The sequence below is a fragment of the Lemur catta genome, chromosome X, assembly GCF_020740605.2.
Source record: "Lemur catta isolate mLemCat1 chromosome X, mLemCat1.pri, whole genome shotgun sequence".
Lineage (NCBI taxonomy): Eukaryota > Metazoa > Chordata > Mammalia > Primates > Lemuridae > Lemur > Lemur catta.
In genome coordinates this window covers 3,943,614-3,959,677 of record NC_059155.1, presented here as the reverse complement: position 1 = coordinate 3,959,677, position 16,064 = coordinate 3,943,614, and the positions used below count along the sequence as shown (strand labels likewise).

Genomic DNA, 16,064 nt, shown 5'->3' with positions numbered 1-16,064 from the left:
GTGTGTATGTGTATGTGTGGGGGGGGTATGGTTGTGTGTGGGGCTGTGCGTGTGCTTCTCAGTTCAATCCCCAGCGGAAAGGAGTACCTTCCTTTTGTCTATTAACTCTGCAATCAGCCTAGAAAGTAAGGGTCCACTAAATTTCAAAGCAATTTATAAAATTTTCCTCATTTCTGAGCTGAAAAACAAAGGTACAAAATAAAACATCCTATGTTAATTCTCTATTCCTAGGATCATTTATACCTCTCATTCAAATGACCAAAAAAGATGTATACCCCCATAACCCATGGTACTAACTTTTACAGAATTCTTTTTACAAGTGAGCATAATGGGTAGAGGAGGAGAGGACAAGAGGCAGAAATGGTGAAGTGCTTAAGCGTGCTTTGGTGACGTGGTTCACCAAAGCTAGGAGACAAGAAATAAGCAGCAAGCACTACGGAAACCAAAGGCAGCAGCAACAAATGCCTGCAAATGCTGATGGACCCCGCTCCCAAAGGCACTGATATCTCAAAGACATTGCTTAAATCCTTTGGATGCAATATAAAGCCATCAGTCCATGGGAAGATGCTGATCTCCACAGCAAGGCCGTGCAACCCAGTTGCTTCTCTCCTGAAATTAGTGAGGGCAAGAGCAAGTCCCTTTACCTGTGCCAGTTTCAACTGCCATAAAGTCAAATTTCCCCTCAACAACAACAACAACAAAAAAAAAACCTTTGCAACTATAAGACTGCTAATCAGCTCCCAGAATAACAAAATGTGACACTAAAGAGCTTAATCCAGAATGTTAAAGAAAAATTGAAAGGGCAGAAACACAATCTTGAATGAGCCATGGTCCCCTGAAAGCAGTAAGCCTGAGCAGGGTCAAAAGATGAAAAGAAAAAAATGGAAAACAATTGCTGAAGAATTCTGTTCATTACTTATCACTGCCTCTCACATCTCACATTTTTTAGTTCAGATGCTTTCTGGATTTAATACTCTGAAATGTAAGACTTTCAACAAATCCTTTATCAAGGTACAACCAATGGTTTGTTAATAATACTATTTTTTATATAGCATCTTTCTTTTAAAGGGCTTAAAGTGTCCCACATATTATCACAATTACTTTATTAACAGTTTCTAGCAAAAAGTGTGTTGGGGTAATCTTCCTTATTCCGTACACCTGGTGGGAAAACGGCACTAAGAACGGAACAGCCGACATTTATTGGGTACTTGCTGTATGCTAGGCAGCATTGTAAGCACTTTGCATTTAATTCCAACAAAAACCCTACGGGGTGGGAACTGTTATTATTGCCATTACAGATGAGAACACTGAAGCATGTAAATATTATGTGATTTCCAAGGTCGCCAAGCAGGTAAGTGACTGAGGCAGATTCAGATATGGGCTGTTGGACTCCATGGCATGTGCTTGTAACCACATGACCGAAAGGCTCTGCAAACAAGTCCCTTCACTGGGTCTCCCGATCAGTGGCTGCTGTGACTCTGGCACCCAGGTCTTGTGCTTTATTTCTTCTAGCTCTAGACTTCCCTCATGGGAGTCTACATCCCGTGAGTTTATTCATAAACTCAAAAGCTTTGCTTAAAATTCAAGAAAACCCATGTATGCCTATAGCCGTAAAGATGGATTTAAGTGACTTTATTAATGCCTACAATAACTTAATTTTATTCTACCATGATCTAAAATGGTATTTTTCAAACTTTCTTGACCATGATTAATGGTAAGCAATGCATGTCAACACCATGACCCAGTATACACACATCTGAAAGAAATGTTTCATGAACCCATACCTATCCATATTATGTGTTATGGTTAGTATTTTCTATTCCATTTTAAAATGTTGGTTGAAACCTAGTAAATTGATTTTTATGACTAATAGGTTGGGATTGATAGTCTAAAAACCCATAATATGCTGAAATAAAAAAATAAATAAAAATCCTCTTATATAAAATTTAAATTATCTCTGATTATCCCATGAGTTAAAAATGAGCAAGCAGTAAAAGAAATCAATGAAAGATTGTTGCCATTGAACATATCACCCCAACAATCAAACTCTTTATCTTTCTGTAGCACTATCACACTACCTTCAGATGTACTTAATTTTGATTTCTGCCTTTAAAAAACTGACATAATATCAGAAGCATTGGAGCCTTCCTTTTTTTTTTTTTTTTTTGAGACAGGGTCTCACTCTGTTGCCCGGGCTAGAGTGAGTGCCGTGGCGTCAGCCTAGCTCACAGCAACCTCAAACTCCTGGGCTCAAGCGATCCTCCTGCCTCAGCCTCCCGAGTAGCTGGGACTATAGGCACGCACCACCATGCCTGGCTAATTTTTTCTATATACTTTTAGTTGTCCAGCTAATGTCTTTCTATTTTTAATAGAGACAGGGTTTCACTCTTGCTCAGGCTGGTCTCGAACTCCTGAGCTCAAACAATCTGCCCGCCTCGGCCTCCCAGAGTGCTAGGATTACAGGCGTGAGCCACCTTGCCCGGCCCCTTCCTTTTTTTTAATTTTCCAATTCCAAATAAGTTGGAACTCAAAAAAGTTCAACTCAAAAGTTCAAATAACTCAAAAAAGTTCAACTCAACTCAAAAAAGTTCAAATAACTTGTAATCTCAAAAATTCTTCAGGTATGCACTAAACTACAGAGTGACAATAACAGAAGCAATTATAATCTCAGATATTGATTAGAATTTAGAACAAAAATATTTTTAGAGGAGAGTATTTTGAAATATTATAGTACCATATTGTTTAAAATTGCCAAAGTATGATGGCAATTGAAAGTAGGGCTACTTTTAGTAGGTTTTATTATTGTATTAAAATTCTCTACAGAGAATGCCTTTCCTTATTACACAAAATGTATACAAACACTTTTTGTAATTTCAGCATTGGCACCTTTCTTATAAAATGTAGCATTTATGTAGAACTACTATCAAGTTACATGCAATTTATGAGAACTCAGTACAATTTCTAGCATTTGAAAAGCAAAGCAAAGATAAAACAAGAAAATAAATGCTTTGCCCCAGAAAGAAAATGTTATGTAAAAAATGTGCATGTCTTACCAGATTGACATAATACAGAAACAGTTGGGTTAATGGTTTGAGGTGAACTCTGTATTGCTAAACAGTTCAAGTTCAATTTGAAGTGTAAGTCCTGACTTGAACACTGAGTGGTGAAAATACTAATGGGAAAGGAGGCCAGAGAGAGCCAAAGGGGTGGTCAGAAATAAAAAAGCCCACTCATGGTCTATTCATCCCCCGGCCGGATTTGGGACCCAGCTCACTTGGCCTACAGACACCATTTCATAGATGCAACAGCAAGTTCACTTCTGACTTCAAATGCCAATAAAAATTACTGAGACAATCTGCAGATGGCTGAGCAGTCCCAATAATATTAACAAAGTGATCTTTTCAAGCAGGGGGCTTTTGTATCGTTCAATGCAACCAGGCTTAGGTTACGCACCCAGGAAATCCCTTTTTGGCACACTCCCACATTCCCCACTGTGGCAGTTTGGAAACTTTTCTTCCCCTCCTGTCTCAGAGGAATAATGGTCCCTTCTCCTTTCCAAAACTGCCCCACAAACTGGGCTTGAGCCCATCCCCCTCTGCCTTCTCCAGGATCCTGCTTGAGAATAGATTCCTTCTCTCTTCCCTTGAAAAGAGCAAAGACTTCTTTCCCCCATCCACAAATATATTCGTTAACCTTTCTGGAATTCTAAGGGAAAAAAAAATCTTCCCTTAACATGCCTGCTACTCCTGCTTCTTTTAAAAAACTATCTACTCTCCCTTTAAACCCCTGTAAATGGGTTTCTATCCCCTCCACCTTGAGATCATTTTCCTGGATTCACCAAAGTTCAACAAATGCATGCCAGGCACTGGATTAGGCACTGCAGATACAAAGATAATAAATGGAAGTCCCAGCCTCAAGCAGGTCACAGTTAGGGAATTGCATTCACATGGAGCTCTTGATCCCTCTCCCCGGCCCTCCCAGCATGTGACAGCCACGACCATCCTGTTAAACTTCTCTCTCCACAAACCACACTCCAGGTTCTTCCTTCACCCCTATAACCATTCACTTTGCTGGCTCCTTTCCCATCTGTACTCCCTATAAGCTTGTCTTTTCCAAGGTTCTGGTTTTGAACTCCTCTATTACATACTACTGTTACTTAGCTGAGGACCCACAGAGGAGCTTCAGAGGGGCCAGGAGTATCTAAAATTTTATGTAAGGTTCTGTACATAAGTGAATTTTTAAAAGGAAGAGAAACTGTAATTTACATCACATTATCAAAGGACTCCATAACTCCAAACAGCTAAAGAACCACTATTCCAAATCTACATCTCTAGACTCTTTTCTGAGGGGCAGGCCTCCTCCTCCTTTCCCTTTCTTCCACCTGTTTCCCCAAATGAAATCCTTTTCTGACCCCCCTACTCTGTCAACAGTGCCCACCCTTCTCATCACTCAAGCCCCAAGCCTTTTCTTCTATAGGGACTCTGAAATGAACTTGACTGATGGAACAGTTGCACAAGCTGGCTTGAATATCAGGGACTGATCTTCCAAAAGCAGTGTTTTGATCTCTTATCTTGTATTGTTTTGGTGACTGACTGAAACTTTTTTTAAGGATGCCTGTCAGTGGTTAAAACTTAAAAGAATGCCATTTTCCAAAACTTTGTATCAGCAATTCAGTTCACGTTTTTTCTCTACTTTGTTACTTTATTGACGTCCCAAAGCAAGAAGCAGGGCTTCCCAGCATATAGGAAAAATATGGCCAAGTACCCCAGACTTGAGAAGTCAAGCTGTCTGTGGATGACTCCAGTGACAACTACAAGGAATTCTTGGTACTGGTGCTACACTCACAATATTCAGAAATATCCATCTGTTTGTTTCCATATAGTGATTTTTTCCTTCACTTTCTACTAAAACTGAGTTCAATAAAAAAGCCACCATTATAAAACTCCCATGCATAAGTCATCGTGCTGAGACTAGAGAGAGAAATAAAGGCTGATCCCTGCCTTGATAAGCTCATAATGTATCAGGCTGGGGAGGGGTGTGGCAGGCAATTATGACATTATTACATAAGGCGGACTGAGATAAGTGCTCTAACAGAGGGACATGCAGAGTCTGACTAGTGAGAGGTAGGATGAACTCTCACTGGAGGTGCGCACAAGGCAAGGAAAAGGAGCTAGGATGGATCAAGATGTTGAAGGCTCAGGGTGTGGAGGATGGGCATTAAAGAGACAGGGTTGAGGGGGGAAATGCAGGCAAAGGGGATAGCAAACTCTGAACAGAGACAGCAAGATGTGAGCCAGAGGACCACGGGGCTGTCCTGTGCGGCTGCCGTGTACAGCATAATCATGAAGAGTCACTGTTTTTTTTTTTTTTTTTTTTTTTTTTTTTTTTTGCGGGAGTGTGGGGCTGATACAGTGACATGATCCTACTTAAATCAAAAACAAAAACAAACAAAAAACAACTGGCAGCATTGTGTAGGAGAAGTTGGAAGGGGAGGAAACTGAAAGAAGGGAAGGCAGTTTGGAAGCGTGGCTCAAAGTAGGAAGCACAAGCAGAAATGGGAAGAAATAGTTGAGTGTTACTAGTAAGCAGAACCTACAAGATTCACAACTGATGTGCCTACGGGAGGCAAGGCAGGAGAAGAATAAAAAGTTGCCTTCAAATTATCGAACCTGAACGACTGAGGCTCCTCAAACTTGCAGGACATATAGGACAAAGAGTAGGTTTTGTGAACTGCAAAGAGATTATGGTGATGGTGAGTTGGTGATTCTCACAGACTTCCAGAGGAAGGTGTTTTGAGGGTTAGACTCAGACTCACTCAAGGATAATACCAGGGCTAGATTTACAAGTCATGTACACAGCAGTGACAACTTAGGTCATGGGACTAAATGAAATCACCAAGGCAAAGTGAGTAAGGTGAGAAGAGAATATGGCTGAAGAGTGGAACACTGACAAGATGTTTACATTTAAGGAAAAGACAGAGGCAGTGGAGACTGGGAGGAACAGTCAAGATGGTACAGGAACACAGGAACCAAGACTTTCGAGTAGAAGGTGGTCAAAATGTTGAATGCTGGGGAGAGAACAAACAGAATAAAGATGAAAATGAGCCACTAGATTTGGCCAGTAAGAGGTCATGAGCTCTATACTGGAATGGGCTAGAGGAATGAATGAGCTGGAGATGAGGATAGGCTAGAATATTCCTTCCAGACACTGGCAATGAAGTGAGAGATGGGATAGTAGTTTAAGGAGAAAGTTGGTGCAACATTTGGCCTTTCCTAGAAGAGAAGGAAGATGCCAGAGAAAGGGGATGGTTAACAGAGCAAGATCTTACAGGAGATGGATTAGGGCTTCAGCTCCTTCAAACCTGCCACTCTGTAAATTTCTGATAATTTAGGGCCAGATATGCGTAAACCAAGACAGAACACATTTCCTAACTGAACTTTCACAAATTAGACTCACATTCTCACTTTCATAATAATTTAGAAGATATGTTCCCATAAAACTCTTTTTATCCTAATAGAGTTAAAAACATTTAAAATACAAATATTTTAAAAATCACATATTTAATCAGAAACTTTGAAAAGGCTGAAAATGGTTTCAAAGATATCAGTGCATTTGTTTCCAAGCGTTGCATTTTCATCTGTGATCAACACATGACTCTTCTACTTAAGGATCCCTTTCATCACTTTCAGGTTAGCCTGCAGTATAATTATCCTACACTTAAAACAAAGGCATTTATACAATATTTTTAAAAAGAATTATTTCCTCGCTCTCTCCTTAGTAGACACTCACCTCCAAGTTTGTTTAGAGTCAACCAGAAGTGGAGAAGGGTAAGAAGATGCGAGCAAAGCATGACAGAAAAGAAGAGGGTAAGATCAAGGGAGAATATAAAGAAGGATTGTCAAGGGCGAGACTCACGAAAAGGCTTATTTCAGTCACATGGTTAAGGATTCCAATACTTTGGTGAAGAGGAAGGAAAAGTTTTAGGTACACATAATACTGAATCACCTCATGGATTAAGTCATAGATTGTAACTCATTAAATGAATAATATTAATAAATTAGTCTTGCCAAATATATATAAATACTATCAAATAATATTTTAAAGGTCATTCTTTTCAAAACTAAACCTGCCTCTACTCAGCTACTGGCTGCAGTACCTATGCAACACATCTGTATTTGCTCAAATGGCATTTAGGCTCAGAGGGTTCGTCCTCATTCATAACTGGAGCCACAAAAGCCTGACACATATCTCTCATTAGCTCCAAAGTTGAGAGCAACAGACCCTGGGATGTGACCTCACAGCTTGACGGCAGACAGCTGGGCTCACTACCTTCTACATTGTAAAGAGGGCTGGCCGAGACCAAGGGCACACTTCGGGGTGGAAGAGCACAAGTTTCCCCAGGTGAAGCTCCCAGGCTCACTCATGCAGGCTCCCACCAGCCTCTGGGGCACCAGGCACGGTGTTTCTGCCACCTGGGGCAATCCATCCTGCACAGACTGGCAGGGGAGAGACCTATTTCCTCTGGAAATGATTAAATCCTAGTTGATAAACACCCCTGGCATGCATATTACACTGGGAAACACAACACAGAGTGAAAGAAAGAGGATTCCAGCCCATAGGCAATTTTCATAGAGAAGGCACTTGAGAACCTTCTGACACCCAGGAGAGCGCTGGAATTTACCAAACTGTGGGCCAGAGGAAAGGCGTATCTTGTGAGGATCTCAAACATATCTCTTCTGCTGTGGCCTTCCTGTTTCAATGCGAACCTCAGGTTTCTCATGTCCTAGGGGACAAAGGAGAAATTTGACAGTTCAGCCTTCAAATAAAGTCATGTTAATTAGCAAGAAATCTTCCGTTAGTTAAGGGTGAAGAGTCACTTACCTAAAAGGGCAATGAATCTAGATTACTAAGAAAATTGCTTCGTTTTATATGATAATTTGAAATATCCAGTTTAAGAACACCTGCAAATATTCCCATCATAGCCATCAGTGCAAAGACAAGATAAAGCAACTAGTGCTAATAAGACAGAACTAAAATTCACTTTATAAAAGAAAAAAAAAATCAAGCCTGTGCTGCACATCATCTGCTGTGTCTACCTACTTTCACTGGTTTCTGAGGTATTTAATTATAAAACAGTATTTTATTCCCCCAACTTTTCAAAAGAATACCTATCAAATATAATCTCAACATTGTCAAACATGTCATTAAAATACAGCAGTTTTCTCCCTAAATGACTGGCATTTTAAGCTTTCATGCGAGTAATGTAAGTAATATATTTTTACTATACAATTTTACTTTCATAGAGTTCTATGTAAATCACATTAAGGTGCCCCATATTAGTAGTAATATACTTTCAGAAACTAAAATTTAATGGTCAAAACCAGACTTTAAAGGTATTTTTTAATACATCTCTCTCCCGTAAGTAGGAAAACTGTCTTTTAAACCAAATCCAAACCAATTAAGCTCCTTTAAAAGTCAATTTGTATTATATATATAATATTTGTATTATATATAAAAATAAAAATATAACATTCTATGTTATTTTCAAGACGAATTTTTTTTAAGGTTGTCTCTTGGGAAAAAAAAAAAGTCAAGATGCTGTGAGTGAGTGATGACTACACATCAAAAACTTTGTACCCTGCACTGTACCTTCCATTCTCATTTCAGAAAATGAGCACTGTGCTGGACCTTGGGAGTGACACAAACCCAGTATCTACACTCTTGGATATCACAAGCTTCGGATTTTTCAAACTGCTTTTTCATTTCTTATCTCAAGAGTATTCTTAAAGCTTCCTAAGTCTTTGGTCTGAGGGACCAGCAAAGGCTGTGCTATGTACAAGATAGCTCAAAGTACAAATGGCAGCAAAGAAAGTATGAGGAACTAGACTCTAAGACTGCTAATGAATGACCTGAGATTGATCACTCTGTATACAGATGGCATCTACGAGGCCTTGCCAGCTCCTGGATTCTGTGCTTCCATTTTTAAAAGCGTGTAACTGAATAAAGTCCAACAACTAATTCACATCATATCCCAAGAGTATTGTGATAGTAGTTGTTGGTTCATGATGCAAAGCAACAGTCAAATGAAGGGAATATCCTTTCAAAGGGATGATATACATTAAAAGGGTTTACAACCAGTCACAAGTACGACACTGGATAACTGAGGACCCTCAGGGCTCAAAGACCTGGGAGGAACCTTCTTGCTAACAGCCACAGGTCAGATAACTCTATAGCATCATTCTCTTAACTTCTTGGCCAGAAATTCAACCATCTCTAAATAAATATTTATTCTGAGCTATCAGTGATTCAAATAATTAGTTTTAATGTTACAAAGCACAATTGATTCAAGTAACTTCTTTTTGCCATCTGATTAAGATACAATTAAAAACAATTATTTATTGCCAACAAGAAAACTGAAGCAGAAAAGGCAAATGACTCACAGACGGCAGATCACCAAATCTGTAACAGAGATAGGAGCATATACTAACTGGTAAGTTCCTCCTGGTCTCCTCAGAGTTTGACTGATCAGGGAAGGGTACCTGGGAAAGATCCTTGTGGCTTAAGAGTCTCCCAGCCAGACCCTCGGCTCATTTAACAACTGGGTCATATGGTGCTGCTCCAAGCCCCGCTACAGTAAGAGTCGAAGTAAACATATCCCCGTTGCAATGACTCTGAAGGGCTGGTTTAGCACGGCATCATTCCCACTAGGCATTTCCAAACAAACAACACACATCATTGCTGACTTCAAAAAAAAACACTGTCTTTAAACCGAGTAGATGAAAGTGAGGAGGAAACAGAGAGACAGGCTCTATGGCAGTATAGTTCCGTCGCTTTTGTGTTTTACTGAAAGACTCTAAGTGGTTGGCAAGGGCTGGTATGGGGCCTGCAGGGTAACAATTCACATATTCAGTGCTACCTTCTCCCTCGTTGAGGGGCAAGACCTCTTGGACTTACACCCACAGTTTGGAAGTTGCCACTAGCAAGCAGAAATCCCCATGTGCACAGCTGATATAGCCAAATTTGTAGGGGTTGTAACTACTTTTTTTGGGAGAGAAATTACAGTTGTGTCACGGTTATTGACTGCAGGTGAGAGGTGACCTGTGCGAGACAGGATAGCGAGTCTTCACTCTACCACAGCAGATTCTCTTTACGTCAATGTCAGGTCTGTTACTGAGAAAATGGAATATGACTCTGACATCAGCATTTCTAAGAAGATAATTTGGTTAAAATATTGTACTACAGTGTTGTTCTAGGGGCCACCATCTTTGGCCTTATGCTGATTCCAACAAATATACATATGTAACATTTGAGAATTATGCTTGGTGAGTTGTTTCTAAGCCTTTTGTTCTTATAATAGTCAAAGGGTGAGAATGTGCTTTGTCTTATTAAAATTTAGGGGATTAATATTTAAATACAGGTTTTTCCTATTGATAAGGTGGCAAATAGGATTTTTAAAACCGTATCAGAATGAAATTCCCTTCAAAGTCATCAAAATAGCAACCCCATTTTCCCTTGAGTACTGTAATATATAACACTCTACTTAGTACCTGGGATAATAGATAAGGCATTAAGGTAGCTCAAATTAAAATAAAACAAAAAAAGGTGAGGTGGGAGTAGTGGAGAATTCCAGTTAAAGTATAATGATGACATAATCCTTCGGTTTCTGGCAGTGTACTAATATTGATCTTTTATAAGCTGCAGAGAGAAACACCATAGTATATCATAATCCAAACATAAGTATATAAGGTTGGTTTTTTTAGAAATCACAGTGCATGAGACTAGGAAAAGGAGATTTTAGTCTTTAGTTCTGGCTCTTCCACTGGCTCCTTGGGCAACCCTATGCGAGTAATCTCACTCAGCAAAGGCCTCACTTCTTTATCCATAGAGTGAAGGACTTGGATTGGCCAGAGGCCAGCAAACTTCAGTCCAGGTCAGTTTTTGTATGGTCCTCAAACTAACAATGTTTTTCACATGTAAAAAGGGTTGAAAAAAAACTAAACACAAAGAAGAACGTCTGACAGAAATCCTATGTGGCCCACAAAGCCTAAAATATTTGTCATCTGGCCCTTTAAAGAAAAAGTTTGCTAACCCTTGCACTGGAGAGATGGTTCAGTCACCTGAGACACTTGAGAGCATCTCAGCCTCCCAGGACCTAGCCTTCGGAGGCATCTTAGCAAAGTTACCTAACTCTTCTGAGCCTTAGGCTCCCCATCTACCAGATGCCCAGCTCAGAGGGCTGTGCTGGGTACTGAATGCAAGCACCTAAGGAGTGTTTGGATGGACATAGATGCTCAGTGCACAGTTACTATTATAGCAAAATGTTAGGCCACTACCTAAGCAAGAGTTACAACGGTTGCTATAGGTAAGGACACATCCTGTTCACAGTGGGCAAAATCTCTTCTACTCCTCCTTCCTTTCCTGGTATGAAGGTGTCTAGCTGGTCACACATGACATGAAGGGGCGCCCAGAGCAGACTGTAGCAAAAACTAAAGTGGGTTTAAGAAATTTCATCTATAAACTTTTCTTCCCCTGTAGTCAAGCTAACAAACCGACCAGTTCCTCGAGTCCTCATACACAGTGACCACAGTGGTTCCCTTGTGTGGGAACTATTTCCCCAGGAACTTCTGGACAGCTCAATTTTGAGGGAAGAATCATTTCCAAGGCCTTAGATGAACAAGAGTTTTTGATGGTTTTTCAAACCCACATTAACTTTCTAGTATCGTTCAACACTAACGTGCCTTGTTCTTTGTATAAGAAAGTACTGAATCTCTTACTTTACAAGTAATATCTAGACCATAGGAATTTTCTCCTCTACTTGTCGCGCCTCCCATTTTTTCAATTCTTGAGATCACACCCAGAGGAACATCAAGTATTACAGCAGAATCCTGCAATGGACAAAAATACAAAAGTCAATATTTCTGTCAGTATAATCAAAACATCAAAAACATATTAAAAGAATCATATGCTTTCAAGGTGTTTTTACCTTCGTCCTTTTACCACTTTATGAACAAAAATGTGACACAGATCACACATGAAAGAGCAAGCATTGAAACAGTCAATTATGCAATCAAGATGCATCCCCAAACATTTGCCATCGTGTGCTGCCTGTGGAATAAAGACTAAACTCCTAGGTACACATTTCCAGGGCCCCTGTGGTATCCCTGCCTGTCTTTTTCTATAGGCTTCTCTCCCACAACATTCTGCACCCCCACTAAGTGAATTCCTTCACCGTTCTTCAAACAACGCTTTGTCTAAAATCAGGCCATGTGCTTTGCTCAAGGTGTTCCCTTCCCCTAAAATGATCTATCTTTCCCAACTACCAAAATTCTCCCCATGGCTTCACCCCTGGCTCAGCAAGCATCACCTCTAATGAAGCCTTGCTTCCCAAATAGATCAGGCAATATTAATCACTTCCTCCTCAGAAGTTCCATAGCTCTTGATTCAGACTGCTATTACAACACTTGCTTCACTCTGTCTTGTTACCACAGATTTATGTGTCTGTATTCCCCCACTAGAAACCAAGCATCTGGAAATGGTGCTCGTCTCAGGCAAAGGTGTGTTTCCCAAAGCAGAGGGCCTGAACGCACAGCTTCTCCATCATTTACTATCCAATGCTGGGTGCATGTGGTCCACAGACTGCTGGCATGATGGAATCATGTTAGTGAAGTCATATCACAATCATCGCCACAAGCAGCTGCCACATACAAAATACCTCTCTACGCCACATACTGCAATAGGGACTTGACACGCACTGTCTCATTTTATCCTCACCACCACTGGAGGACGTAGGTGAAGTATCCCTGTTTCCTGATGTGGCAACCAAGGCTTTAAAAAGATTCAGTAATTTATTTAGTAAATATGGAGCAGGGTTCAGATTCAAGCCAAGGCCTGGAAACACACATCAAAAGAACCATAAAGACTCCTACTCTTTGATTCAATAATCTCACTCCCGACAACTTACGGCTATCATTTAACAGGAGGAAAAAAAGCTATATGCATGAAGCTGCTCAGTGGAGCCAGAGGTGGATATCAGGGTGTAGAAAATGATAGTTAGCTCCATACTTGTTCCATCAAGTTGGCTATTAAAATTATGGTACATGGAAAAATAAGTTTAAGTGGGGAAAAGCAGCATATAAAATATACTGTGATCACAATAACAAAATATATATTCATATGAGCAAAGATATGAAAGCAGCACAATTTTTTTTTATTTCAGCATATTATGTGGGTACAAAAGTTTAGGTTATGTATATTGCACTTCCCTCCCTCCCCCCCTCGAATCAGAGCTTCAAACGTGTCCATCCCCTAGACAGTGCAAATCACACTCGTTATGTATGTATGCATCCATCCCCTCCCCCCCCATCTGCCCGACACCCGATTAATGTTATTCCTAAATGTGCTCTTAGGTGATGATCAGTGAAACCAATTTGATGGTGAGTACATGTGGGGCTGCCCAATTTTTAATCTAAAATTTTCTTTAATGTGTTAGGTAACTTTGACAAAGAAAACTTTTTAAGAAAACAGATGTTTTTGTTCTTTAAAAATATCCTTTTGAGGGATACAAATAAAGTTTTATTTCAAATTCTTCATAAAATATAAATGTAGCTCATGGGTGATCTAGAAATTAAAAAGGTGTAAGACCGTGGGCATGTGTAACATGGAATACTACTTGGCAACAAAAATGAATGAACTGCGGATATATGCAACCTGGAAGAACCTTAACGGCACCATGTACAGTGAATAAAGGCAATCTTACAAGGTCACATGTTGTATGATTCCTTTTACACAAATTCTTAAATGACAAAACTGTAGAGATGGAGCATAGAGCAGTGGTTGCCAGGGGTGGAGGGAAGGGCGTGACTACAAAGGGGCAGCATGAGTGAGTTCTTTGGTGGTGATGGGACAGTTCCATATCTTCACTGTTGATGGTGGTTACTTGGGATAAAATGCCACAGAACTGTGTATAAAAACATACAAAGAGTGTATAAAAAAACTGAGGAAATTCAAATATGGTCAGAATCTAGTTAACTATACTGTACCAATCAACTTCCTAGTTTTGATAAAGCAATACAGTTATTTGGGGGAGCCAGGTGATAAGTACACGAGACCTCTCTGTACTATTTTTGCAAATTCTATAAATTCGTAATTATTTCAAATAAAAAAGCAAAAAGTCTAAGAGTATAGTTATCATAATATAAAGAGCACAAACTCTTAAGGTGGACAAAATTGGTCCAATTTGAGTTTTGACATTTATTAGCCAGATAACTTTGGCAAGTTACTATCTCTTGGCCCCATTTACCTGCAAAGTAGGGGTGATTAGAGATAATGGATTTAAAGTACCTGGTGCAGTGCCTGTCAATGGTAGCTAGAAAACAATGTAAGTTATTATTTTTACTATGGCATATTAAGAATATGGCATATAAGAATATCTTAGTATTCGGAAGACGTAATTGTGCTCTGCAAATATAGTAGATCAGTATGCTCAAGCAAGCATCTGACAGGTCTTTCTGTTTGTACCTATAAGGAGGAATTTTTTAGCTGTTGCCATGGAGTGAGAAACCTCACTACATGACTGAAACCCAAATGCCAAAAAAGGAAAACACTACTAAGTGTACATATATATTAATAGCTGCATATTATAATGTACTTGCTTCTCAATACAGTCCAGTTATTAAAAAAATACTATCAAGCAGTCTGTTATTATGTTTAGATTATACTCTATTGAGATTTATGAGGATCTGTGAACTGTATTCCTAAATGTCAAACTTAAACCTAAAATACACAGACTAGACACTAAATAGAAGTCTGATACTCTAACGCTAACATGGAAGCAAGAATGTTTAAAAAAGCAGAAGAATTAAAAGTGACATAAAGCCTTGCTGCTCTCTGTCCCTGTGTAGAGGAAATTCTATAGTCCAGACTGCCCTGGCCCTACACAAAACAGAAAACAGGACACTGAAGAGAACCAGCCAGCTCCTGACCAAAGGCACCCACAGCCATGTGAGGCTACCTGCACATTCTCCATGAATGACACATTCAAGATCAGATAGCTCAGCAGGCCAAACTAGAAGATTCAGGAATAGGAAAATTACCTTAACTCTCTGGAAACCTGAGTCATCACTATCTAAATATCATTAAATTATTTAAGGATTCTCAAAGGTCCATTCTAACTCAATTCTGTGCCTTTGTTCCTTTAAGTATCTAAAATAATTGAGAAGTTAATATGACAAACAAGTAAAACAATGCACCTACTCTCTCTCTCTCGAGTATCTACTAAGTAACAGAAACTGTACTGGGCACTGGGGTCCGTGAAGATAAGATGCAGAGTTGTTCCCATGGAGCTCAGGGCCTCACTCTATCTGGGCGATAAGACATGTGGCCAAGTAGCCACGATACCAGGTTGCAAGTGCCAGGAGCCCTAAGAAAAGTCCAGACAAAGTGGAATGGGAGACAGAGGAGGGCAAGCCGATATCTTATTGATTGGATCACATGAAGGTTCTGTCTGTGGTGATGACCACATTAAAGATGATCCTTAAAGGATGGAGCAACAGCAGTTGGAAACCGGCGTTCCAGAAACAGGTAAGAGTCACATCAGCTGCACATGTGGGAAAGCATGGGGATTTTATTAAAAAACAAGCAGGCCACGTGTAAGACCAGGTGACAAGAATTCCCTGGGGAGTATCACAGGGCTAGGATCAGGGTAACTGAGATCCACAGGATGCTTTTTGAGAAGAGGAATGCCACAATGAAATGGTGTTTTATGAAGATTCATGTAGCAGCACTGAGCACTCTGGGCTAGCAAGGAGAGGCTACACCTACTTCTCACACCATGGAAGCTGATGCTTGAGAACAAGTGAGGGGCTACGAGGATCTGAAAGTGGAGAGGGCTGAGGCAGAAAGCAAAAGCAATTGCCACCAGGGAAAGGTCAAAGGCTTTAGGCCAAGGTCTCTGCCATGGATAATGGTGGTACCACAAAAAGATGTGAAGAACACAGGAGGGGGTTTTGGAGAAAGATTAACACAGCCAATTTTAGACACTCTGGGTTTGAGATTACGATAAATAA

The 16,064-nt window shown here is 40.0% G+C and overlaps 1 protein-coding gene across 2 annotated transcripts in view; it reads right to left on the bottom strand.

Annotated features, from left to right (window-relative positions):
• The window catches only part of MTM1 (myotubularin 1), a 101,033-nt gene that overhangs the window by 48,080 nt on the left and 36,889 nt on the right, over nt 1-16,064 (bottom strand). For both annotated transcript variants that reach the window (XM_045538402.1, XM_045538403.1), the window contains exons 5-6: nt 11,775-11,885; nt 7,682-7,783 (exon numbers count right to left, since the gene is read on the bottom strand). In XM_045538402.1, the coding sequence (XP_045394358.1) occupies nt 7,682-7,783; nt 11,775-11,885 (213 nt within the window). The remainder of the gene's footprint in view (nt 1-7,681; nt 7,784-11,774; nt 11,886-16,064) is intronic.